Below are 25,793 nucleotides of genomic sequence, written 5' to 3'. Positions count from 1 at the left end.
TCATTCCAGGACGTCGACTAATAGGTACACATTCTCCGCAGGCTTTTCAGCACTAACTATATCCACTTAAGACTAATCGAGATGCTCTGCTGCTCTCGTACAGAAGACGAGCAGCTCTAACTATGAACCCTATGGATAAGGACACCAATTCATATCCTATTTCCTCGAATTCCCGCTCTAAGCTGAATGCGTTTCGATACATCAGAGATGATACAAGTATTGAGAAATCACCGTCTAAGAGATCGCCGTCCAAATCGTCCATAAAGCCAGCACATGCGAACAAGGAGAATCAATCGTCGTGGTTGAATGGTGTTACTCGGTTAGATCAAGCCGATTCAACTAAAAGAGAAGCTTCGGTTGATAAATCAGATGCGAAGGCAGCCAAGGAATGCCCTCAAACTCCTGCGAATAGGATTCCATTGGCAGATTTGATTAGCAATGCTGAAGATGCCATCAGCCAAGCCCCAGTGCAAGAATTTACGCCTGAAGACTATGTCATTTGGCAGCATGTCCCTGCGAGCTCGAATCCGGACACGATGTCTCAAACACCTGCAACACAAGTCAGGAAACGCCAGCATATCTCTTCCCCAACCAGTTCGCCCTTAGCTGGAAATTCGAAAGGTGCAGATCAAGAGTCTCTTGACATGCATGCGTCATTGCAGGGGCTTCAGAGGACTCCACAGAACGACCTCGCAACCGAACTATGGAACAACTATGTGGGTAAACTCACTGCCAACGGCAATGGAACTTTACCACCACCTCAATTCACACACCTCCTTTCCTCCTCTCCACAGACTCCCCCACCAGTTAGGACAGGTCGTGATTCCTCTGGCTTAAGACGATCGAATAGTTGCAACGCCGAATGGCCCAGTTCTAAAACTAAACGAAGGAGGATCGATGGCGGAGGCGTTGGCACAGGTCGCGGCATCTTTTCTCGGTCAAGAAGCGACGTTGTTGACTCTGGAAGTATCAATTCGTCTAAGATCAATTTTCTCGTAGAGAAGATCGAAAAGAGCCTCCGAAATGCGCCAAAGTCACCGAACTCCCACATCACTGCACCTGATTCATCGCCTGTGCCTAGACGCAAAGGCATTCAACGAAGCCGGTCAACGTCTCCCATGCAAGATAGACCTGGCCATCATTCTCTATTTAAGGCAAATCGGGATAACAATGTCAATAATGTCTATCCTGAACCCCAAGGCAAAGAGCAGGCCTCTTCGTCTGATTTCGGGGACGATGAATTTGATCAGGATTTTCTTGAAATTGCGGAAGCCTCGATGGATCCATTTGTTGACCATGGTAGCCTGCCAGGCGCAATGGTTACTAGAGGAAATACCACGTTCCTTTCGACGAACACTTACGAGCCACATGATGAAAAGCAAAACCCCCATGCTCATGCAACAACTCTGAATTCTGAAGCGGTCCCTAAGAAACCCCACTATTCCCCCAAGAGGGTTCGCTTTGAAGACGATGAATTTGATGAGTTTTCGGATAATATAGATGATATTTTTGCTGAGTGCGATGCGGCTCCAAGTACGAAGCTTGTGAGGCCCATCCCAAAGGACGATACGGCCTCCAACCTATCTGGGCTGGAAAGTGGCACGGATAACTCATCTACGGTAATTGCGAAGCCAGTCCGAGGGGTTAACATGCCACAGGAAGTATCCTCTGGTGACGAATTTGACGATGATGAATTTGACATGGAGGCTATCGAGCAGTCTATGAGGCAATCAGGTGCAGATGGATCAAATTATGTTTGTCACTCTTAGTGGGTATATTTCCTAGATATTTGCTAAGTATATTATAAATAGAACTTTAGTCGACAAGCCATCAAGCGCTACTTGATTGTTGATATTGCCGAGTCTACCTATACCACTGAAAAGGGACGCCTCCAGCCAGAAAAGGTTTGCCGCCGCAAACTTTAGAAGTCTTACAGGTAGAAGCTGACATTGTAATCAGGTGTTGTTAGTACAAGATGAAAGAACCTCTCAGAAGAAGGTTGTTGTGCTGAGGGAATCATGGTTTGATAGTCCATGCTGCAAAGATTCATATATTCATTTAATCGGCGATTTTGATACAGCAGGCCATTGCATCGTCAATGATTCTCACAACATGATAATTCTTCACCCGGACCATCTAGTTTCAGCGACCATTGTCGCGGATTCGATTGGTTGCCAGCGGCGTGCTGTGCTTCAGGACCGTATTAAAAACACTAGTGACATTGGAAAGCCCCAAGTGTTTGGGAATATTTTCCATGAAGTTTTCCAAGAGGCAATGAAGGCCAATCAATGGGACATATCCTCACTGAGGTCTTTGGTTGAAATGGTCATTGTGAAACATATTGAGGAACTGTACTTGATCCACATGAGCATTTCTGAAGCCATCGATTATGTGATGAGCAAAATTCCAGCCTTGATGTCATGGGCAGACACTTTCCTCAAGGCAAAGCCAAGCGTGAGTGGAATTTTTCAGCAACATACGATGGCATGCGTACTCATCTTTACCAATAGGCGCAATCCCTTGTTGAAGACCGAAATAGTTCCAAACTCCGCCTGAGTATCAACAAACTACTTGAGGTTGAAGAACACATCTGGTCTCCTATGTATGGACTAAAAGGCAATATTGATGCTACTGTACAAGTTGCCTGCCATGATGGCGAGAGCGACAAGAATTTGGTTGTGCCCCTTGAGCTTAAGACGGGTAACAGAGACACAAACCATGCACATAGGGCTCAGACGGCTCTCTATACCCTTTTGCTTTCTGATCGCTACGGTGAGCCTAGGCCTTGTCACAAGATGATGCGCTTATTCTAACCTTACCTATCTTCATCAGATGTGGAAGTTACATTCGGCCTTCTTTACTACCTTGAGACGTCGAAGATCTTCCGAATTCGCGGCATTCGTCATGAGCTCCTCCAGATGATTCAAGCTCGAAATCGAGTAGCCGGGTATATGTGCCGAAGAGCCCAACTACCACCCATGGTTAAAAGGCAGGCATTGTGCAACAAATGCTTCTCCAAGACACCTTGCTTTATCTATCACAAACTCGTTGATGATGGCGACGGAGAATCAAGTGGGCTCGGCGACGAGTTCGTGAAGGCTATGGACCACCTGACACCCAAAGATCGTGACTTTTTCCGAAAATGGGATGATCTGCTCACAAAGGAGGAGCAAAGTATGATGAGATTTAAGCGGGAGCTTTGGACATTGCTAAGCAGTGAGCGGGAGGCTCTCGGTCGGTGCTTCGGCAATATTGTCATCGAGCTAGGGTCAGCCTTTGAAGACAAAGACGGGGTAAAGATAAATCGCTTTCGCTATACCTTTGTCAAAAGACGGTCAACACCATTTTTCTCTTTCACTGAGTCACAGCTCACCGTTGGAGAGCCGGTTGTGATATCTGATGAAAAGGGACACTTTGCGCTTGCAAATGGCTATGTCATTCAAGTCAGTCCCCAACGCATCTCTGTCGCAGTGGATCGCCGACTGCATAATGCCAGAACCAGGTCCAAAGGTTTTGATGCGAAAACAAATCAAACATTCAGGGGCATAATGGAAATCCCCGGTGCCGATGCTGCTGCCTCAAATCCATCAAATGAGCCAGAAGAAGAGGTCGTTTACCGATTAGACAAAGACGAGTTCAGTAATGGCATGGCCATTGTTCGAGCAAATCTAGTTGCTATGATGGAAAGAGACTTGTTTCAAGCCAAGAATCTTAGGAGACTAATCGTTGAAGGATCCGCTCCCACCTTCCAACCCACATTGTCCGCTTACAAAATGTCTGACGCCGACAGGGCAAGCCTGAATGTCGATCAGAAACAAGCTATTGATAAAGTAATGAGCGCTAAAGACTATGCTTTGGTATTGGGAATGCCGGGGACAGGCAAGACGACAACCATTGCCCACATAATTCGGGCATTAGTATCGCAAGGAAAAAGTGTGCTCCTCACGTCGTATACTCACACAGCAGTTGACAATATACTTCTGAAGATTCAAGATGATAGCATTCGTATCTTGCGGATTGGGGCTGCTGCGAAGGTGCATCCTGAGGTTCAGCAGTTTGCCGACCTTGCGGCAGTTCCCAAAAGTACAATCGAAGAACTTAAAGGCGCATATGAGGACTCGCAGGTTGTTGCAACAACCTGTCTTGGGATCGGCCACAGCGTTTTTAGTCAGCGCATATTCGATTATTGCATTGTCGACGAAGCCTCCCAGATCACCTTGCCTGTATGTTTAGGCCCGATCCGAATGGCAAGGACATTCATCCTTGTCGGCGATCATTACCAACTTCCACCTCTTGTGCAGAATAAAGAGGCTCAAGCAGGGGGGCTCGACGTTAGTCTCTTCAAGCTTCTCTCTGACTCTCATCCGGCATCTGTCGTCAATCTTGAACATCAGTATCGAATGTGCAAAGACATTATGCTCCTCTCAAATACCCTCATCTACTCTGGGCAGCTCAAATGTGGGACCCAGGAGGTTGCTACGCGATCTTTGGAGGTACCCAATTTCGGCGGTCTCAGACATCTTCATTTGGACCACATCCGACCCCAAGGGCAAAGGCAGCTCTGTTTGGGTACAAGTCAGGGTCGCTGCTGGCTTCGCGATTTAGTCGACCCATCCATCAAAACCCGCCTTGTTAACACAGACACCCTGGCCACACCAGCCTTAGATGTAGCACAGGGGTCGCGAATCGTCAACCCTACCGAGGCAACACTCTGCGCCCAACTCGTGGAGGCCTTCATCTCTTGCGGCATACCAGCACGAAGCATTGGTGTCATCACGTTCTATCGCAGCCAACTTTCGCTTCTGAAACAGAATTTGCGCCATCACCTACCGGATCTCGAAATGCACACCGCAGACAAATTCCAAGGACGAGACAAAGAAGTTGTGGTACTGAGTTGCGTGCGCAGCAATTCAGACAACCATGTCGGCGATCTTCTTCGTGACTGGAGACGGGTTAATGTTGCTTTTACCCGAGCACGAACAAAGCTCCTTGTTGTTGGAAGCAAGAGCACTCTTCGTGGCGGTAATGAGTTGCTAGGAAAATATGTGAAGCTAGTCGAAGAGCAAGACTGGGTATACGACTTGCCAAAGGGCGCTGTGGAAGATCACGCCTTCGACTCTGACAACATCCACACACAACCCCAGCCACAAGAAAGATCAACGCCCAGTCCAAAGAGGAGTCCTACCTCTCAAAAGAAGGCCCGCAACCCTCTAAGTCCAGTACAAAGCCGAAATGTTCCACAGGGCCTCAGGAAGCCGGCAAAGAGGGGAGCCAAGCTGCTGAGTGGTAGCAAGGTCCTTGGGAATAGACCGGTGCTTCAAGATGTGGTGAACGACCTTATTGGATGATTGTAAGCATCCAAAACGTTACAATTTCCCGTACTTTCTTGGATATGTTTCTGTTTATGGGTATCTTTTTGTTGGAGTTATACTATTCACTTGGGCTTAAAATAATGACTTGGAGGGGCAGGAGCAGCTGGGACATCAAATTTTGAATATTGGTTGGTACCAATATACGGTTGGCTTTATATATTGAATCGAGTAATCCGTGCTCTATATCTGAGCAGTTCTTGTCCATGCTCAAATCAATCCACGTTGCAGCAAAATGTAAAGGGCAATGCAAAACAACTCGTAATAAGGTCTTGTATTTGAAGGTAGATAGGGTGTATTGGTTAACCATCTGATAGCTACATGTCAGGGCATAGTCGACACGTCAGTTTCATATTCTAGTTGCTCTCGGTTTTTATAAGTTTAAATGTATACACTCCTAACGTAGTGTGGGATATATGTTTCATTTCTAAACAATTGACACGCCGACGTACTCCCAACAAACACATGAGCGACCGATTGTAGATCTAGTATTAGAGCTCTTTTGCACATTATCACCAGTTCTGCCTACAGAAGGCAATGTCAGAACCGTATAGCCGTCTTTTCCTTCCACGGCTTCCCTCCCCAGGGCACTCGCGGAGAAAGCAAACCAGGCCGAGGCTTCTGCATCTTTCGGGCCAGTCTCTTTTCTGAGAATCAAGCAGTCAGCATGCGATGCTTGATAAACTAACAGGGGGTTAAGGGAGAAGATCAACAACATACAGTAGAGTAAGGAATAGCCCCGTGATCCATTTGGGAGGAAGGAGACCATGCCATTTCAAACTAACTATATCTGACAGCTTTGCTTCGTCCGCATCCGGTACGCTATAGCGACATAGGTATGGGTCTACATCATCGCTCGCTAATACTCGAGGAGACCCGAGAGTCACCATCCCAAGCCATTCGGAAATTTCGTCGCAATTATCCTTTAATTCCTGCTCTGGCGCCAATCCTGTGGCTTCTATTCCCTTGAAAGGTGGAACAAGGACATCACAGTAATCGGCGCGCACTGGTTCGCAGTCTATGATGTGAGGGTGGTTTCCTTTCAGGGAAGGATCGTCTAGTCATTCGTGAGTACGTGAAAATGAGGGCGAAAGATATGGGTTATGAGTACCGGAGGAAATACCACTCGACTCCGATGCCAGGTCATAGAAGAGCCAGGCCACGGTGTGATTGAGGACATTCTTGAATGCCCATACTATTCTCTCAAAACATTTCTTACCGTGAAGCATTGACGGCAGCCGCAGGTTGATCTCCACGACTGTTGGAACACGTCAGTATATATATCTAGGGTGATGGTAATTCATATAAATACGTACTATATCTTTCTTTTGCATGTTTTCTGCCCCCACTACGGATGGGCTTCCCTGTTAGGCCTGTCCGTTCAAATATCTCCTTTCCAAGTTCTAATTTCAGGACTCCTATAGGTAGGTCAGTATATAACAGTTGCCGGATGAATAGTATGCCCGGAAAGGGTGTACCATACCATCTCTCAGAGTAAACACGTTATCTGAGCCGGAACGTCCCTCTGATATCATGAGAACATCTCCTATAACGTAGTTAGAGTAGCCCTCATCTAGAGTACCGACCCCCACCGAATGAAGCGGGACTGGTGTAGTAGATTCTTAGGTACCTGATTTGATATAAGTATTGAAGAAGTCCCCCTCAAGCAGAGACGACAGTGACATGAATACTCTAGCATATCGCAGCTTGGAAAGCTTAGTATTGAATGAGCTCTCAATAGTTTTGTAGGTTGCTTCAGGTAATATAACCTCCACCTGTTCATACCTGGTCAACTAGACAATTTCACACAAGGAAAGTTGTAATAGAGAAATAAAAGGGTCAATTACCGTGTGCACAAACGGATGTCCCCAAATGGCCGAGAAGGGTGGTTTTTTCAGAGGCGGCTGTTTGGAATCGATGAAGGAAGGCAGTTGAGCCACTGCCGTGTAGCACTTCTCGCGCCTAGACGCGTCATCTTCCAGATCGAACATGGTGATTTTGTCTTGGGCAATCTCTATAGATACTAGTATGTAGTCCTATGCACTGGGATTTTGGGATCAAATTGCACGCTGTGGTTGGTTGGAAGAATCTGTCGAAGGTTGTTACTAAGTTTTAAGAACCCCAATGGAGAATTATCTCAGGCTTCTAATAATGCTTTACCTACTGTAAGCAAATCATATATATTTCAATGGGGAATCAACAGATCAGTTATACTGGTACTTCGTCAAAAACAACTTTGACATTGAAATTTGATGTCTTTTGGATGCGATGGAAAAGCGGGCGTCATCTGATTGGACAATGGACCCCCAATACACGGATTCGGCCGTCAGCTTCGATTCTATAAAACTACTAGTATCCTAGATCCATTGGTTACATTCAGGAAAAGGAAATATAGCAACTATTTGGAGTGTGTTACTCATAAGAAGGTTCTCTGTTACTGTTGTCTCTCGGCTGTTACTGAAATTTGATTTTCTTGAATAGTTTCATGCGTCTCGGTTGCGAAAATAGATCTCGAACCACAATGGAAAAAGCGCGTTATCGACTTTCCACAGTTCAGTATAAATACATACGCAGATTCCCTGTTGACGTCACATTGCAATCACCGAGTGAGGTATTGTGCCGAATTGGCAATCGTTGATGATGATGATGCGCATGAAATTTCTAATGCCTAAGGCACCAAGGCATGAACTAGCTTGATCATCCGCCTTTATCCTTGCCGCCGCTACTCCAAACACCGATATGCAACAGACGATTTCTCGGTGCAACTATCTATATATTGTGGTTGCAAGTCCCGGGTAACTACCTACACCCTCTCGCGAAAGTTTCTTCCGACTCTCATCGACCACAGCCCCTCGGGGCATTAACGTGGGTTGCTCCTACCATCGCCGCCATCATCACGACTCCGGCAGCAGGAACGGCAGCTACGAACAATGGCACCTCCCCGCCGCAATTTACTTCCCAAGGAGCGATTTGCATTCTCATTTGGAAGCCTCAAGACTCAGAGCTATCATGACCCTATCGCGCGAACGCCCGGATCTCATACGTGTGTCTCCGTCCAAGAAAACTGTTGCAGCTGCACAACACCTCCCAGAACAGGTTCAAGCTGATGATATATGTCATTCTTGGTAGAATCCGAACGATAGCATGGAACCCTACCGGCCAGCTTATTGCTACAGGCTCAGCGGACCGTACCCTTCGAATTTGGAACCCTGAGCGCGCGCAAGTCAAATACTCGACTGACCTCCGCGGTCACACCGCGGGGATCGAGAAAGTCTTATTTAACCCTGTTCGAGACTCGGAGCTAGCCAGCTGTTCTTCTGATGGTACCGTACGCTTCTGGGACGTTCGATCGAAGACATGTGTGAGCCGTCTGGATGTCGGCGGCGAGGCTTTCACCTTGTCTTGGTCGGCTGATGGGAGTACAATGGTGGTTGGAAGGAAGGTGAGGAAAGCTCCTTTGAACCTGTATAGGGCACAGACAAGTGACCGAAACTTGGACTGACTGGTATATTCTTTCTTAATCATTAGGATGATACTCTGATACCAATCTCCATCGAATCACCTTCTACCCCAACTGTGCTCGAAAGCGGAGCAATAAGTATCCCATCCACGCAGTCTCAGAAACCCATCGCAGGCCCAACCACCTATAAAGTCCTAGACTCTCACCCACAGCCCATCCAAACAAACGCAACAACCTTCTCTCATCACATTTCCACACCAACCTCGCCTGACCTTCACCTCTTCGCAACAACCGGCGAAGGCACGGTCAAAATATTATCCTATCCATCCTTCGACGTCCTCCACACCCTCAACGCTCACACATCCGCCTGCCTTTCTATAGCCCTAGCACCTACGGGACGCTATCTCGCCATCGGCGGCAGTGACGCCCTTATCTCTCTCTGGGATACATCGGATTGGATTTGTCGACGCACCGTGTCTAGTAATAATGGTGGGGCCGTCCGTGGGGTGAGCTGGAGCTTCGACGGGAGATTTATTTGCGGTGCTTGTGATGAAGTAGGCTGTGGCGGCAACGGAATTGAGATCTTCCATGCTGAAACGGGCGAAAGTGTCTATACTGTTCCTACTGGTGGCGGGGTTAATTCGGGCATTCCTGCCGTCGCATGGCACCCCTCGCGTTACTGGCTTGCGTACTCTACTACAGCAGACGGTCCTGGAGGTGGCGGTGCTAGTGGACTTAAGATCGTGGGAGCTGCGGGTGGGAGTCTCTAATGGTTCTATGTTTAACGTACTGTGCGATTAGCTGTCACCGGATGCTTGGTTTACTATATTCTGCAGAAAGTTTGAGCTCTTTAGCCAACAGCCAGGAGCTTCCTCAACATGATTTATATACCCATGATATCGCTGTCCAGCAGTAAATGAAGCTTGAGCTGCTAAGTCATGTACAATACACATAGTCAGGCTTGCTGATAAAAAGAAAATCATAGCCACTAGCTAGAATCATGGAAAAGAACTGGAAAGAAGATAGAATAGGTTTGAGTCCGGAGAGGACCCCGGTTGTGTTTATCTAATATGGTAATACGTTGAGGGGAGTAACGCTAGTCCTAGAGCCGCATGCAAAGCCTTCCCTTCCCTTCGTGAGCACCATAAGTTCAGGACGTATTAGAAATGTCAGGGCAACCCACTGTCACAATCCGGCTGCATCGGGACTCAAGATGCGAACAGACATCTGCCATCGTAAAAGTCTCGCAAGCAGCAAGGGCCGCATGAATATGCAGCTGTAATAGATTGTAGAGTGGGCATTGACCACCTCATAGGTGACGGAAGAAACCAAGTCCAAGATTTGGAGTAGAGTGATCTATCAGAAAAGCCCAAGGGCGACAAATGCAGATACAACTTCACGATCGACGTTGAGGAGCCATTCGTCTTGGAATCGCTGTTCACCGCCGCATCCAACAACCAACGAGCGCAGTCGATCTCGGATGAAGTCGCGAATGCTGATCTTGTGAAGGATGTCAGAATTTTCCCAGTGACGTTTGCGCTCGTTCTCGGGCGGTTCATTCTCATCCCACTTGCCAGTTTCTGCGTGATTCCAGTAGACCAGATGGTCGCCAGCATGGGGGTCATTTTCGGTCTCGGTTCCTTCGGCGAGCTCGGTGACGATGTCTGCCCATGTGTTGAGATAGGATTGGAGGTGACTAAGTATGTATGGTGGTGGTTGTGTGTCTGGGCCATTCAGGTTGAGTAGTTGGGTGAGTGCAAGCGCATGAAGTTTCTTTTGCGTTGTGCTTCCGATATTGTCATAGTGGAGGAACCATTCTGTGAGCAGCCAGGTAATGGCTTGTTCTTCAGATGTCCCCGTAGCGGCGGAAACGGCTGATGCGAAGATCTTTGGGTACGCGAGTGCTAAGCGGGCAAGGACGGAGAAATAGTCCGTCTCAACGACGCCATATACAGATGTTTGTTTTCTGTTAGGTCCGGTAGTCTGGCTGGCCTCGTGGGCGGAGTAGAGGCCTTCCAGGAGAGATGATAGGAAGGAACTGTCGAGGAGCGATCGTGTGATAACATTATATGAATTTTCGCTGCCGCCATCCACGGCCTCAGTGCCACGTATTATTAACTCGACTAGGCGTGGCACGACGCCGAGGCGCTGGCGTGTTGTAGATTTCAAGAGACTCTCAAGGGAAGCGAGGAAAGGAAGTCGTACTCGGTCACTGAGCACCTCTTGTGGCGCAAGGTAGACATATGATTCTGCGATTTGAAGGGCTTGCGGTACACTATCTGTGGCGGCTTCAAAAATGGGGAGAAGTGCAGGAAGAAGAGAAAGGATTTCAGGAGAAGCTGGGGCTGGAGTTTGCGTCAAAATAGCACCCCAGAGGTCTAGTGCCTCATCGAGCAGGTATACTAGTGTTTCCTGTGAGCGAATTAGTATGCCTGCACGGATCAGTCCAACAAGGAGCAAGGTGAGACGTACAGAGCCTGGCTCCACTGAGTTCTGAATGAGAGGTAGGATGAGAGAGTGGTATCGCACTGAATCCTGCTTAAGGGAGTTGATCAACGACGACAGTAAGGTAAGAATAGCCTGTTTCATGAGATGTTCCTCCCCGGAACTTTCCCATAGCGGGGGTAGCAACGACAGTATCTGATCCGAGAACGGGGCAATCTGCGGGGCCATTAGCATACCTGTGTGAAGGTATAGAGGGATAAGAAAATTCATACATGGTCTTCCATCTTGATTACAGCCACGCGGACCGTATCTAAAAGTCCCATCTTGGTTTCAGAGAGTTCAACCTCTTGAACCAAAGACATCAAGTCTTGAAGGATGGAGGGAGCATAGGGCAGAAATCCAGTGGGGGAGAACTCGAACGGATCTAGCACGTTCTTTAGTTGTCTACCGGCTGTGATGCGGACTACCAAATCGTTCAACGGGTCTTGCTTGCTAAGAAGGTGCTGGAAGATCTGATAGATGGCAGCTGTGTTCAGCTCGCTCGACTTGACTGGCACCCACTGGCCCAAGAGAATGGCAATTCTCCGTCTCAAAACGTTATAGCCCTGCTCTTGAATCTGCACTTCTGGGACAAGTGTAGTTTCTAAAAATTTGTTGAAATCCAAATGCTGCTCGAGACTTGCGGAGGCAAGCCCGATCGCTGAGTATAATGAATCTTTCAGTAACACATCATGATTTTCGGGACCTGGTACTTTCCTGTCAACAACAGAGTCCAGCTCCGCCCCTATGGTTTTAGGTACTTACTTGCAAAGTTGTAGAAGACGGTTAAAAGTCGCGGGATGAGGAGGTCTTTAAAGTGGATGACCAGATCAAGGAAGAGCTTTTCGGAACATGATCGAATAGAGAACTCCCAAGCATCGGAAACATCTTCTTCTTTCCGTTCCCACTCTTCAGGGTCTTCCTCCCATTCTTGGAAATCGCTTGTTCTGAACCGGAAGAACTGTGTGACGAGGAGCTCCATGACATTGACCACAAAGTCGTGGGTAAAGAGCTCCGCCTTGATAAGTTCAATGGACTGCTTTTTCTCCTCCTTATCTTCAGGGGTCTGGTACTTGAAGGTCTGAGCTGGGTTGAATGCCATTTTGGAACAAGCTCTGATCAGAAGAAGGGCTTTGAGCCCAGCCTTTTCCATCAGTGACTTTCTATCTTGTTCACCAGTTGCGCCTAGCTGTGCGTAGTTCTCCCCTAATTTAACCACTAGACTCCAATATGATCGAACGAGGGGAATACTGTCTGGTAGCAATGCGAAAGAGGCAGCACGATCCTTGGCCATCTCGACATGGAGCTTCGATAGCTGTAAAATATGTTTCTCAATCGCCTTCTGTACATTTTCCGGTAGATTAATGGAACCACTGATGAACTGGAGGAAGCGACTGAAGTGAGAATGAGTCAAAAGCCAAAAATCTTTGACTTCGCTATGACGGTTGGGGTGTTCATATCCAGCTATCACAAGGCGCCGAACGACCTTGAGAGATACTAGACTTTGCTCAAGACTATCCAACAATGCTCCTTCGTCAGCAACACCCTGCTCTAAAAGCGATGCCCATTTGTTCACTTTGTCCACATATATACTTCCCAGAAGATGGAAGATCTCTGGGGCAACAGATTGAAGGCTGGTTCGTGTCCTTTGCAACCGTGCTGTGGATAGCTCCTTGATTATCTGCAGGATGATTGTAAGGGTTCGTGGCAATTGCAATGGGTTGGCGCCTGGCTGTATTGAGGAACGGAGGAAGTTTATAAGCGATGAGATACCGTCGGGCCTTGATGGAACAGTTAGAAGTGCAGCTATCAAGCTTGGAGGTAAAGGATACGCACCAGTCTTGAGGAAATTCATAGCGCATAATCTTGGAGATCATTAATGCATTATGTAGAGCTAGAAGAGCTGCGGGCTCCACGACACCCGCTTGTAAGGCTCTGTTCTTTATCTGCTCTTTTTCTTCCTTTTTGATGGCGCTATTGAAATATTAGCAACTAAATCCTTCCACCGATACAGGATTGTGGCAGCACAGGCTTACTTTGTCGCGGTCTTTCGCCAATACTTATCGATGCCGTTCTTCAATTGGATGATGGCAAGGTATCGGACTTCGTTGGGCACAGAGTGATCTAGGAAGACATCCTATAGAAATGAACAACACATAAGCAAGGAAACTATTACATATTGAAGGTTATACGGTATCAAATTACCTGGAGGGATGTATAGTATTTCTCCTGCTTTTCCCAGTTTTGCAATTGCTGGGCTCCAGTGTGCACCTGCTGCTGCGTCGAGCTTGCTGCTAGAACCAAAGCATTGAGAACATTCTGTAGAGTCAAGGGGTTTGACTCCCCGGGTAACTCGACGACGTGAGCCATACTAAGGAATGGCTGGAAGCTTGGGTTGGAGGTGAAAGCTATAGATAGCTATCAAGCAATTGAGTCCAAACCCCAATATCAGCTAAGAGAGAAACCTCTAAGTCACTGGTGAAACATAGAATATGGAGCTTGCCCTATTCCTTGAAGTTCTATCTTGTGGCAAATGTGAAAGATTACTATTGATAGGAAGAGTAACACGCAAAGAGCTCTCTCCGTTGTCCGTATACATTTGCCCGTATTCTTTGCTCCCCGCCTTAGCGGGACGCTTCGGAAAATTGCTATTCCTCTCCGCCGTAGCCCTAGGGCTGGACCCTCAGCACTAGGCCAACATGGGACTTATACTTAGGGCTGAGATAACATCTGGTTGCATGACATCATCACTACAACTGAGATCCAGGATCAAGTGGAAGTCTATACAGTAGCAAGTGTGTAATGCATTCAGTTCCCTAGATATGATGTATTCCGATGCAAAATCACTATGCCCCTGATGAACAGCTTTCAATCATGGGTATATAGCTGGAAATGGCGCCTTTGTTGCTGGGCTCATGCGAGATTTTTCTTAAACAATCAAAACGCTACCTTATTTGAATAGTTTTATACCTTTGAGCCATTTCAGTTACTTTTAGAGAGCATCCATATACGAGACATAATGGCCGGTTCCGACAAGCTTCGTATGGCAGCCCGTGATGAGCAAGACCTTAACTCCTATTAAATGCGGCAAGGGCTTGGACCGAAGAGAGACTCTGGTACGAAGAGCCTTGTTACATGCATTGATTTATAGTACTAGGAAATTATGAAGTCCTCGAGTCCAGCATTGACGAAAGGGCGGATAAGAAATTCCGTGAAGCAGTGGGAATCAAGTTGGCGTTATACTTACACTTATCCTTGGCTTAATTAGATGCTAATCATGATCGTATTGGCATCAGCCGGCAAATATGAAGGCACCGGAGGCCCTGAGGATAAGGTGAAGCTCGAGTCGGAACGCCGTCCGGGCGATCAAGACACACTTAACCTTCAGGATCTGAAGGCTAAAGGGCTTGCTCAGTAAAGATCCATAATGGAAAGCCTCTGAGGGTATTGGAGCATCCTAGGTAGCATCGTTTAGGTCATGATATAATATGACGTGGTTAACCTAGACTCAGCCCTAAGGATGCGCTAATCAGCTAGTTATCATCTAGTTAAGATAGGAGAAGGGTTTCGAAGAATCTCAACGTTCGGACAAAAACACGCAATCTAACGTTGGATAGGCATTCACTGTCATGATTAAAGTAAAGGAAACTGAACAGATGACTCGGACAGCAAGCAGCCACTCTTGTCATCCAACAATCACCTTCTGAAAGAGTCTAGGCGCATAGCCCGAGGGTCGGTTTTTGGACCCCACTCAGCACTATAACAAAGAACAAACCACCGTCTTTCATGCACGAGAGATCCACCGTCATCCCTAGGGCTGTGGTAGGACTACTAGTAGTCATGAACTAATCTCCCCACATGGGCAACACTCCCATAGGTTTCTGCGTAAATGCAACCGTTCGATTAGCGGCTGGATTCCGGTCAGTTGCTCTGGACATCATTTTTGGGCATTCATTGGCCGCATCGTCTACCAATATCCAATACAATGCTGTTAGGCGCCTGCTAAGATTGCGGGCCTTAAGTATTTACGAGAGGTTCCACAGGGCTATCGAGGAAACGCGAGGATGGACTGCCCCCGCTTCTGTTCCTTTATTGATCCCTGCTATCCCCGCATGGTTTTATACGCCGATTTATCATGCCAGTCATGTTAATAATCCAATGCATCGATTCTTGTCGTTGGGCCCGACGCCCAGACTTTGGACAAGACACTTTCGTCCGGGGCTAACAGAATACATAAAGCGCTCACTTCCCCCGCTACTCTAGCTCGTTTCTTCGAGCCCATATCACACCCATCATATCTGCCAACATGTCATCTACTGCCGCTGATCAGCAGCCAATCGAGACTCGGCTCTTTATCAATGGCGAGGTAAGCATAGCCAGAGTGTCATGCTTATAAGGCTTCGTGCTCACCAAGCCTTCTTCCGTATTCATAGTTTCAACCAGCTACGGGTGGGAAAACATTCAAGTTGATTAATCCATATACACGTGAACCAGTTGCAGACGGTATTTTGCTGCCCCAGCCACCAATATTGCAAGGTGTGCCTATCCATAGGAGATGCTAACGCTCTCTTTTAGTCCATGAAGCAAGCGAGCAAGATGTGGACAAGGCTGTGGCAGCAGCCAAAGCCGCCTTCCCAGCTTGGAGAGACCTCACCCCGGATGATAGGGGTATCTACCTGCGCAAACTGTCAAATTTAATTAAGGAGAATATACCTGAACTGGCTCGTTTGGAGTCCATCTCAATGGGAAAGCCTGTATCGCTTTACATAGATGGCAAAATGGCTGCAGACACTTTTGCTTACTATGCAGAGACCGGCTGGCATGCGCAAGGAACTAGCAGCGTGAATACCCCCGGCGTTCTTGGTCTTTCGCTTAGGCAGCCGTACGGCGTCGTTGGCGCTATCATCCCTTGGAATATGCCATTGGGGCTTTTATCCTTTAAGGTTGCCCCTGCTTTGGCTGCTGGAAACACTGTGGTGCTCAAGAGTAGCGAGAAGGCGCCCTTGACTGTAAGTTTCAGTAACCCCTTCTTCAAGTATCCATTCCTTTTGACTTCTTTCTGTGACAGTCTGCTTTCGCGGCCAAACTGATTGCAGAAGCTGGCTTCCCACCCGGCGTCGTCAACATCATCTCCGGCTTCGGAAGCCCAGCCGGCAGTGCCATAGCATCCCATATGGATGTACGCTGCCTGAGCTTCACTGGTTCCACAGCCACCGGTCAAAAAATCCAAATCGCAGCAGCCAAGTCTAACATGAAAGTGGTTCACTTGGAACTAGGCGGCAAAACACCAGCAATCATCTTCGAAGATGCAGATATCGAGAAGGCAGCAGAAAAGACTCAGTTCAGCATCCACTTCACGAGCGGACAAACCTGCTTCGCGAACTCACGCATTTATGTGCAGGAGTCTGTTGCGGATAAATTCATATTGGCGTTCAAGGAGAAGTTTGGCGCCGCGTCGCGCATGGGCAATCCCCTCGAGCCGACGACGAACCACGGACCGCAGGCAGACAATATTCAGTATGAACGGGTTAAGTCGTACCTGGAGATTGGGGAAGCGGACGGAAAGCTCACGATGGGAGGGGATGGTGGAAAGGGCTTCATCAAGCCGACCGTCTTTGAGAACGTGCCTGATGACTCTCGGCTTATGAAGGAGGAGGTTTTTGGACCTGTTGTGGCGATCAATACGTTCAAGACAGAGGAGGAGGCGATTGAACGAGCTAATGCCTCCGAGTTTGGTCTTTATGCCTCGGTTTTCACGAAGGATATGGATCGTGCAGTACGGCTGTCTAAGCTTCTCGAGGCAGGTACAGTCGGTGTCAACTGCACGAGTCCCACTATTGTGAAGGATATGCCAATGGGCGGATACAAGCAGAGCGGCTTGGGTCGGGAGGGTTTGTTGAGCGGCTTGGACAGCTATCTGGAGACAAAAACCGTTTTGATCAGTACTAGCTCTTGATGCACTCACATATAATGTACTCAAAAATCTTGTAAGAAGGGTGGATATCGAGCTTTACATTTATGAATACAATAGGAAACTTGACTTTAGCTACAATTCTCAACCAAAAGATCCTACTAAGGGGGCCCAAAGAATGAGGATGGGAGCGAAGAGCTATGATATGATCTTCCTCCAGGCCGGGGAACATTGATAGCCACTAAGGAACGATGCCGTAAAAGATTGTTAAATAATAAGACAGAAGTACGCTTTACTACAGAAGTCTACGATTTTCCATAGGTGGCTATGTCACTGCGTTGATTCTTTTGTGCTCACGGTATCATTTGTGTAGTCATTATAAATATGCTTCCTCTGTAATATAAAACATTCAAACACGGCCTGCTGGCAAACTTAAAATAAGTACATGTAGAGAGACATATCGCATAATATTGCCCTAGAAAAGACAAAACAGAAGGCCAACCAACATACCGGAAATCGATCCGACAGCGGGCGTACCGAAGGGAATAGCAACGTTGGGCGTAGGGGCCGATGAGGAAGAAGATCCATTGTTGCTGGCACCCTTCCTAGTTGCGGTAACCTTGACGTTGTAGCCGCTCTTAGAATCGTAGGGGAAGGGGCTCGTGTAGTTGTAAGTCGCAGTGGTTCCCTTATAGGTCTCCTTGACAATGTCCAGAATTCCATGGCCAGCTGAGCAGTTGCCGCTAGTCAAGGCGTTGGGCCACACAGGCGAGAATTCGGAGTACTCGCCAGCGGACATAGGTCCAGGGTATGTCTCGTTGAGACGAAGGTTTGTAGTGTCAACATCATAGTTGACATAGCCAGTCTTGTTAGCCACAATCTCAAGGATATTTGCACCACAGTCCCATCGGCCAAGGGATGGCAGACCCCAGTTGGCCGACATGGAAGCGATGATCGAATAGTGAGTATAAAACGTATCATCAGTGGTGCCCTTCAGGTCGTCAGGAATGGCTCCACCTAATAGAATGCTCATGACCTTGTTTCCCTTGGGGTAGGTCTTGTCTTCGTCAAAAGTGAGAAGAAGCAGAGTGTTTTCCATAAAATAGGAGTTGTCGAGCAACTGGGAGACCCAGGTACGTTCCCACTTAGCGGCAAAGGTGATGTTGGTATCGTGCGCATCGTTGGTCATGTTGGGGGTAATGAAAGCGTACTGAGGAAGCTTCTTATCGGTTAGATCGTCCTCGAAGTTGGTGAAGTTTTTGATCTGACGCAAACGAGTGCTGTTCTTCGTGACCGAGTCAAATAGCACCAACGGGTTGTGCTTTCGCACGTAATCATTGGCATAAGTTTCCTGGTTGGAGTAGTTGTATCCCTGAAAGCCAGGGTAAGGTAGATGTTCCTGGTACTCTCCCCAGGAAATGTGCTTAGTGTCGAACAAGTCGGCGATGGTCGAGACGTTGGCCGGGATCTGGTTGAAATCATCATTGTCCATGCCGAACGTGTCACCTCCGGCGGAAGCGCAGTAGTTGGGCTCAGAGGGATGGGTAACTGCAAAGAAATTGGTACTTGGATAGTCAGTAAGGAATTTTGAAAGTTGAGCAAGTCTCAACAAGCAAGTCTTACAGAGTGATTCCTTGCTTGGCCAGCCATTGGTAGTTCTCATCGGCAGACGCATCCGAGTAATCCTATGGAATATATGCGTTAGGATGTAAGAAAAAAAGATTTAGGGTGTGTCACATACGATGTTCTCCAACCAAACTTGGTAGAATCTGTCAAAGGCCAGGCCAGTCACATTGGATACAGGAGAGTATGGCTCTGTGGTAGCCGCAGCCTTTTCAATGTCTGACAGGGAAGGTTCACTCTCCGTGGCCGTTTGGGCATAGGCCAAAGAGGCCGCGAATAAACTTGCAATGAAGGACTTCATCTTTGAGATCTATGTGGCCGCTTCTTGTCAAGAGATTGTCCCTGTCACCGATACAAGAGGAAGAATGCAAAGAATGATCAACAAAGGGGGCGCGACCACCTGTCTTTATAGGCAGGAGCGAGGAAAATTCTATCGCATAGGACCATGTGCTATGCGCACGAGGCCGGTAGGGCAGATTGTAGTGTACCTAGTGTACTGCGCTACTGATGAGTTGTATCCACCAAGGTAGTTAGATAATTGAGCGTTTAGAACCACGAGGTCAGGGAAACTTGTTTCATTCGACGTCTGCCATTTCGGCTAATTGAACCGCAGGCAACAGTTCAATCGCTTAGTAGCATTATTTGTAAAGACTAGTCTGAGATTGGGTAGCGGGATGGGACAGAACGAGGGAAGTTCAGGGCCCCTTGCAGTACAGACAGGAATACTCCAGAGTACATGCGACAACTACTCGATCCCGGTCTAGAGTGGGGCCCGGAATCAGGTCTGGGCGAATGCTTATCCACGCCCTCGGTGGGGCCGAAAGTCTGGAGGATTGGGAGGGTAGCACGTGCGCCATCTTCTGGTTGACAACTCCAGTACCTTGTACTAGTATTAGTACCATTTGTCCATTTGGAGTGGAGTAATCAAACATGGATAGGATAAGACAGGAAGTTACCACAGTACTAGTACTAGTAGTCGTAGCAGTGACCACCTACTGCACCTAATACCTTCAGAGCTGACTGACCCGGCTCGGTCGGAATGGAGGCACGAGCTTTGCACTTCATCGATGCCAATGTTGTTGAAGTTTACAAACTATCACATGACCAACTATAGGCTATCATAATATTCTTCCCATCATTTATTCATCTATTCCGGCAGAGGCGCGCGTCAATTTGCGTAGTCCTTAATGGATAGGTACAAACTAAAGAATGTCTCATTTTGTAGCTGACAACCACTCCTGATATATATGCATGATAACAGCCAGATCAAAACCTTGGAATGCTGATATCATGACGCTTTCGGGTTTCTCCCTCTTTCTCAATCCCATACTACTGCACGGATTTCATACATACCATGCCAATATGAGTAGCTTAAATCGCAACTGGACAAAGGGCTTCTCCAAGCAGACATGCTAGGCAATTGAACGCCCAATACAATGCTGCTACTGGATACGCTTACTTGTACGTGTACAATAAACACTGGTCGGAGCCTTAAATAAGGGTATCTAATCTTCTAGGGTGAATAGAAATACTCAGACACCATATGGATATTGTGGGATTCTCGGTGTTCTTAGGGTGATTCGTCTTTCAATAAAACCTGAAGGCATAATCAATTGCCTTAATCAACTGAAAAGGATCAATCCGAGATAGGTTCTCCATTACTAGAGTGATATCAGTCCTATAACTGTTTCAACCATGGATACACAGGTTCGTAGCTTCGTCTATATCCCGGATTTAATCCGGGTGTAACGATAGTTCTGCGAACCCAAACTCACCTTGGGACACACCACAATGAAAGAATCCATTGTCCTTTGCTCAATATAGAGATATCCTCGAATCTATAAAACATCTGTGGAAAGAGATTCCAAGGGTTTTCTAACAAACGAAATAGTTTTGAAGTTCCACTCGAAACAGGCCCTGATTGCTTATACCATTTACCTAACACGGCTATCCACACCCTATACTCTCAAGTAAATATATATTGTTTCTCTTCTCCCTCATCCTTAAGCAAGGCAGAGCTATTCGTATCAGAATTAACTTCTAGCTGAATACAGAATGACGGACAAATGTATACACCATCACCGCCGGGAACGATCACGTGGTTCGTTTCGACCTCGGCAGATCGAAGTCCGATCTGGGGAACCGGCCGACAGCATTGGCCTCCGCAACCGCCTACCATTTCCCGCTCATATTGTTGACTCCCTCGTTTACAAAACGATTTCTCTTGATAAAACACCATGATTATACAATGAGCTCGACAAATTTTGCCGCTGCTCAGGAGCGTGTTCTGGAACGTCGTCGTCTCCGCGAAGCCGAAGCTCGCGCTAGATTTGCGGAACAGCAGCGGACGTCCCCGGTTAACCATCCCGCGTTCCAGAGACTCCCTTATCCTTTGAATAGAATACCTGTCTCAGGCCTCTCACTATGGAATACGATAAAAGGTCGCGAGGGTAATAGGCCTGCTTTCCGTGTTGGACAGGTCGATGCTGAACTCTTGGATGAGGAACTGCTGGGGTTACTGAAAGGGCAAGTTGGGAATGCTTTGAAGTATTTTGGTGTAGGTTGCGCTCGTCTGTATTCAACATCCTGTTATATGGTATCCGCTAATGTTCCGATATTGCAGCCCCAAGTCCGTGAGGATTGGTCCCACGAAATCCAGTTTGCTCTACGTGCAATCTTGTTCAAGCTCTCGATTTGGGATCACGACGCATCTTATGGAGCTGCCTTACAAAATTTGAAGTACATAGACACCCGCAGTAAAGGCCCAATTCACTCAGCTCCAACAAAGTGGCAGAAGTCTGTGTATGGCCTACTCACAGTCGGTGGTCGCTACGCCTGGGAGAAATGGGAAAGTTGGTTGATCAACCAAGAAGGCGGCTATGACGAGGTGAGTGCTGATGGCGACCCTTCAGTTGTACATTATGCTCATATTATTAGCCGTCTCGAGAAGTGCGTATGCTGGCTCGTATGACAGATCTCGTTTCCACGACACACTCGATCGCGGCTTTTATCTCTTTCCTTGTATTCCTAGTCAACGGCCGATACCGAACATTAGTCGACCGTATCCTTCGCATACGCCTCACTCCTCCCTCCGCACAGGCAAGCCGCGAGGTGTCATTCGAATATCTCAATCGACAACTTGTGTGGCACGCATTCACGGAGTTCCTTTTGTTTCTGCTGCCACTCGTGGGAATCAGCAGATGGCGACGATGGATATCTAGAGCATGGCGGAAAACAATGTCTAGTATTAGATCGAGTGATGGAGATTCTGAAGAAACTGAGAAGCAAGGAGAGCTATCATTCCTTCCCGAAAGGACCTGCGCTATATGTTACAAAGCGAGCAATCCAGAGTCCGCAACAGAAAGCGAAGTGATCGCTGCATCGGCGGCCTCTGGGGGAATCCTCGGGTCCGCCCAGACGGATATTACAAATCCTTATGAGGCAATCCCATGTGGCTGCGTATACTGCTTCGTCTGTCTGGTGCAAAAAGTCGAAGGAGAGGAAGGAGAGGGCTGGATTTGCCTCCGCTGCGGTGAGATTGTTAAGAAATGCAAACCCTGGCACGGCGATGTTCTCGAGGAGGCTCGACCTCAATCGAGCTCAGGGAAAATTGTTGGCTTTGCTGTAGACGATGATTCTGGTGTCCATCATATTGAGTCTGAGAAAGGGGTGGATGACCCCGTTGAGACATCGGCCCCACTGCAGGATCCTACGTCAGATGAAGGGCTACAGCACTCTGGCCAGTGGTCTACAATTGACCGAGAATCAGATTAGTGTGGCGGGATAACATACTCGTCAGAAAGCGACAGGCGTCAATCACTTCATTCTCATGCATATGATACGATGGATTATTATTATTACTAGGAGTCAACTTTCATCAAAGATACCCAGTTGCACTGGCCCCCAGCTTTTCTTGATTATCTATCTTGGACTTAGTAAATTCACTCGTAACCTTCCAGTACACTATGTTGCCTTTGGCATATACAAATCCTGTGGACCTAGAGGGGCTGTGTTTTCTCGGCTCGAGTACGCAGATATGTACGATTCACTGATCTTGAATCTGAGTGCTTTTGCCAAGTTGAGAATCTACAGGAGCTACCTATTGAAACCTGTATTCACAGCAGATTGGAAGGGATGTGCGTATCCTTCGGACTACTACTACTAGTAGTAGGTAGTACTACTCTTGTCACCGACAGTAGTTGAAAGTTCCCCACTTTATACCCGAGACCATTGTCAAATCAAATCAATCCTGAAATTGAATGACACTCCCCAGAAACAACAACTAATAGGATTAATTCCGATTATTCAACATCCCCCGCAACGGACATGTCGCCGATGCACTTTACTGCGTACGGAGACACGTACCAACTCCGATTTACCGGGAGATGAGGGGCTCACTTCCACCGCACATCACTCTATCGTCGTCATATTTTAGAAGCCGTATCGTCCCTCTCTATTGTCGACCTAAGACATAGAGTCATTTGAGCTGTCCTGAAGCATCCAGCAGCATTCTCCATTCAAGCTGTTCAACGTTCGCCATGGATTCCTCCAAATCCGTCTCCTCCACTTTAGGAGAAGCGAAATACATCGAATTCCCTTGTCTTCCAGAGGGCACAAAGCATGAAGATGGAACACTTGCACTGAACCGTTACTCTTCAACCATTACTAGAGGCCATGACTTCCCGGGCGCTAAGGTAGGTAGTCACCGTGAGAACTTGGAGTTTGATCCAGATCATGCTGACAGCAACTTCCATTCATAATAGGCAATGCTCTATGCTGCAGGTGTTCCCGACCAGAACGCTATGGCAAAGAGCCCCCAGGTAGGAATTGCGTCTGTGTGGTGGGAAGGAAATCCATGTAACATGCACCTGCTGGATATGGGCAAGACGGTGAAGAAGTCCGTCGAGGGCCAGGGCATGATTGGTTGGCAATACAACACCATTGGCGTCTCAGATGCCATCACCATGGGTAGTGAAGGTCAGTGACTTGGAAAGCTATCGCGAGGTCAATCGGAGACATACCTGACGCTACAACAGGCATGAGATTTTCTCTCCAAACGCGTGAGGTCATTGCGGATAGTGTCGAGACCGTGACATGTGCTCAGTACCACGATGCCTGTATTGCCATTCCCGGATGCGACAAAAACATGCCTGGAGTGGTGATGGGTATGGCCAGGCATAACCGGCCCTCCATCATGATTTACGGCGGAACTATTCAGATTGGGTATTCCAATCTCCTACGAAAGCCAATCAACGTTTCAAGTTGCTTCGAAGCCGCCGGGGCTTATTCATATGATACTTTGCGTCAACCGGATGATGGAGGAGACACCAGCAAGACCAAAGATGAGATCATGGATGATCTTGAGAGACATGCCTGTCCCAGTGCAGGCGCATGTGGAGGCATGTTCACTGCGAACACAATGGCCACAGCTATCGAGTCGATGGGTCTGTCACTTCCTGGCTCCTCTTCCACCCCCGCTACATCTCCATCGAAAATGCGAGAGTGCGTTAAGGTGGCGGAAGCGATTAAGGTTTGCATGGAAAAGAATATAAGACCGCGTGACCTTTTGACTAAGCGGTCTTTCGAAAATGCCCTCGTCATAACGATGGCTCTTGGAGGAAGCACCAATGGTGTGCTCCACTTCCTTGCCATGGCTCGGACAGCTGGTGTAGAACTCACTCTGGATGATATTCAGAGGGTCAGTAACAAGATCCCATTCATTGCCGACCTTTCCCCAAGCGGAAAATACTACATGGCGGACTTGTACGATATTGGAGGTGTCCCGTCTGTTCAGAAGCTATTAATTGCAGGGGGTTTGCTTGATGGTGATATTCCAACGGTTACCGGAAAGACTCTGGCCGAGAACGTGGCGTCGTTCCCATCGTTGCCGGATGATCAGGTTATTATTCGTCCTTTAGACAACCCTATTAAGGCAACTGGCCACCTTCAGATCCTCCGTGGAAACCTAGCCCCCGGAGGCGCTGTGGCCAAAATCACCGGCAAAGAGGGCACTAAGTTTATAGGCAAGGCACGAGTGTTTGATAAGGAGTATCAGCTTAATGATGCACTCAACCAGGGTAAAATTCCCCGTGATGAGAATCTAGTGATCATCGTCCGTTATGAGGGCCCCAAGGGCGGACCAGGAATGCCGGAACAACTCAAGGCCAGCGCGGCATTGATGGGAGCCAAGCTTACCAATGTGGCACTGATCACTGATGGAAGATACTCAGGGGCAAGTCATGGGTTCATCGTCGGCCACATCGTACCCGAAGCCGCGGTGGGAGGGCCAATCGCTGTTGTCCGTGATGGGGACGTGGTTACAATTAATGCAGAGACCAACGAAATTAGCATGGATGTCTCAGATGAAGAAATCCAGCAACGACTGAGAGAGTGGCAGCCTCCCGCACCGCACGTTACACGCGGTGTGCTGGCCAAGTATGCCCGGCTGGTCGGAGACGCTTCCCACGGCGCAATGACGGACCTTTTTTAAGATATTTTAGGCACATGGTAGTAATGATTATGAATAAAACTGTATACGATTCCTTTACGAGCTGGCCATGTCATCAATGTTCAATAATTATGTGTCAAGCGGGCCCGTGCATCAACGCTCTGGAGGGAGTGTCATACCAAATCCATAGCGATAGGAGATCGACTTATGGCTGCATTGAATACAGGAAATACAACTCCTGTTTCGAACACCTGTTTAGCCTAGACGTATCGTCAACCACAAGAGTCTACAGCTCCCAATGGGAACGCCTGGTCCAGGGCCTCCTATATACACAGAATGGCAGGGAAAAAATCGAACGTAATATGTGTAACTCTACTCCCGCTAGAAACAGCAGAATAGGCAGATAACCAACTCGATCTAATCGATACTATCTACAGAGCATATATCCTATTTTTAGGGAGAGAGGACAGTATACTCTATAGACGTACCTTGGGCATT

At 47.7% G+C, this 25,793-nt stretch overlaps 8 protein-coding genes across 8 annotated transcripts; 5 read left to right on the top strand and 3 right to left on the bottom strand.

The window, feature by feature from the left end:
• Window positions 1-122: 122 nt before the first annotated feature.
• ABOM_006605 (bifunctional ATP-dependent DNA helicase/ssDNA endodeoxyribonuclease DNA2) lies at window positions 123-5,348 on the top strand (the record flags this gene model as incomplete). Its single annotated transcript, XM_022533734.1, has 5 exons — window positions 123-1,754; window positions 1,812-1,904; window positions 1,960-2,454; window positions 2,511-2,772; window positions 2,833-5,348. The coding sequence occupies 5 exons, from the start codon at window positions 123-125 to the stop codon at window positions 5,346-5,348; spliced, it is 4,998 nt and encodes a 1,665-aa protein (XP_022388310.1).
• A 448-nt stretch (window positions 5,349-5,796) lies between these two features.
• ABOM_006604 (ribonuclease P protein subunit p40) lies at window positions 5,797-7,360 on the bottom strand (the record flags this gene model as incomplete). Its single annotated transcript, XM_022533733.1, has 7 exons — window positions 5,797-6,016; window positions 6,090-6,426; window positions 6,481-6,627; window positions 6,686-6,787; window positions 6,853-6,915; window positions 7,000-7,144; window positions 7,217-7,360. The coding sequence occupies 7 exons, from the start codon at window positions 7,358-7,360 to the stop codon at window positions 5,797-5,799; spliced, it is 1,158 nt and encodes a 385-aa protein (XP_022388311.1).
• Window positions 7,361-8,299: 939 nt separating this feature from the next.
• On the top strand, window positions 8,300-9,599 carry ABOM_006603 (WD repeat-containing protein; the record flags this gene model as incomplete). Its single annotated transcript, XM_022533732.1, has 3 exons — window positions 8,300-8,412; window positions 8,499-8,811; window positions 8,898-9,599. The coding sequence occupies 3 exons, from the start codon at window positions 8,300-8,302 to the stop codon at window positions 9,597-9,599; spliced, it is 1,128 nt and encodes a 375-aa protein (XP_022388304.1).
• Window positions 9,600-10,188: 589 nt separating this feature from the next.
• Window positions 10,189-13,683, bottom strand: ABOM_006602 (putative importin 11; the record flags this gene model as incomplete). Its single annotated transcript, XM_022533731.1, has 7 exons — window positions 10,189-11,241; window positions 11,302-11,490; window positions 11,547-12,019; window positions 12,079-13,094; window positions 13,150-13,287; window positions 13,350-13,450; window positions 13,519-13,683. The coding sequence occupies 7 exons, from the start codon at window positions 13,681-13,683 to the stop codon at window positions 10,189-10,191; spliced, it is 3,135 nt and encodes a 1,044-aa protein (XP_022388305.1).
• Window positions 13,684-15,619: 1,936 nt separating this feature from the next.
• Window positions 15,620-17,269, top strand: ABOM_006601 (putative betaine-aldehyde dehydrogenase; the record flags this gene model as incomplete). The annotated part of the gene is made up of 4 exons (XM_022533730.1): window positions 15,620-15,679; window positions 15,747-15,849; window positions 15,889-16,322; window positions 16,382-17,269. The coding sequence occupies 4 exons, from the start codon at window positions 15,620-15,622 to the stop codon at window positions 17,267-17,269; spliced, it is 1,485 nt and encodes a 494-aa protein (XP_022388306.1).
• A 430-nt stretch (window positions 17,270-17,699) lies between these two features.
• ABOM_006600 (acid phosphatase PHOa) lies at window positions 17,700-19,148 on the bottom strand (the record flags this gene model as incomplete). The annotated part of the gene is made up of 3 exons (XM_022533729.1): window positions 17,700-18,789; window positions 18,848-18,909; window positions 18,966-19,148. 3 exons carry the CDS (start codon window positions 19,146-19,148, stop codon window positions 17,700-17,702), a joined length of 1,335 nt encoding a protein of 444 aa, XP_022388307.1.
• Window positions 19,149-21,095: 1,947 nt separating this feature from the next.
• ABOM_006599 (pex2/pex10/pex12 family protein) lies at window positions 21,096-22,621 on the top strand (the record flags this gene model as incomplete). Its single annotated transcript, XM_022533728.1, has 3 exons — window positions 21,096-21,404; window positions 21,471-21,734; window positions 21,785-22,621. The coding sequence occupies 3 exons, from the start codon at window positions 21,096-21,098 to the stop codon at window positions 22,619-22,621; spliced, it is 1,410 nt and encodes a 469-aa protein (XP_022388302.1).
• Window positions 22,622-23,385: 764 nt separating this feature from the next.
• On the top strand, window positions 23,386-25,337 carry ilv3B (putative mitochondrial dihydroxy acid dehydratase; the record flags this gene model as incomplete). Its single annotated transcript, XM_022533727.1, has 3 exons — window positions 23,386-23,541; window positions 23,611-23,824; window positions 23,884-25,337. The coding sequence occupies 3 exons, from the start codon at window positions 23,386-23,388 to the stop codon at window positions 25,335-25,337; spliced, it is 1,824 nt and encodes a 607-aa protein (XP_022388303.1).
• Between the last annotated feature and the right edge of the window lie 456 nt (window positions 25,338-25,793).

This window comes from Aspergillus bombycis, assembly GCF_001792695.1.
Source record: "Aspergillus bombycis strain NRRL26010 chromosome Unknown contig00053, whole genome shotgun sequence".
Lineage (NCBI taxonomy): Eukaryota > Fungi > Ascomycota > Eurotiomycetes > Eurotiales > Aspergillaceae > Aspergillus > Aspergillus bombycis.
Note: the sequence above shows the minus strand (reverse complement) of the source record. Positions and strands in the feature narration are given on the sequence as shown.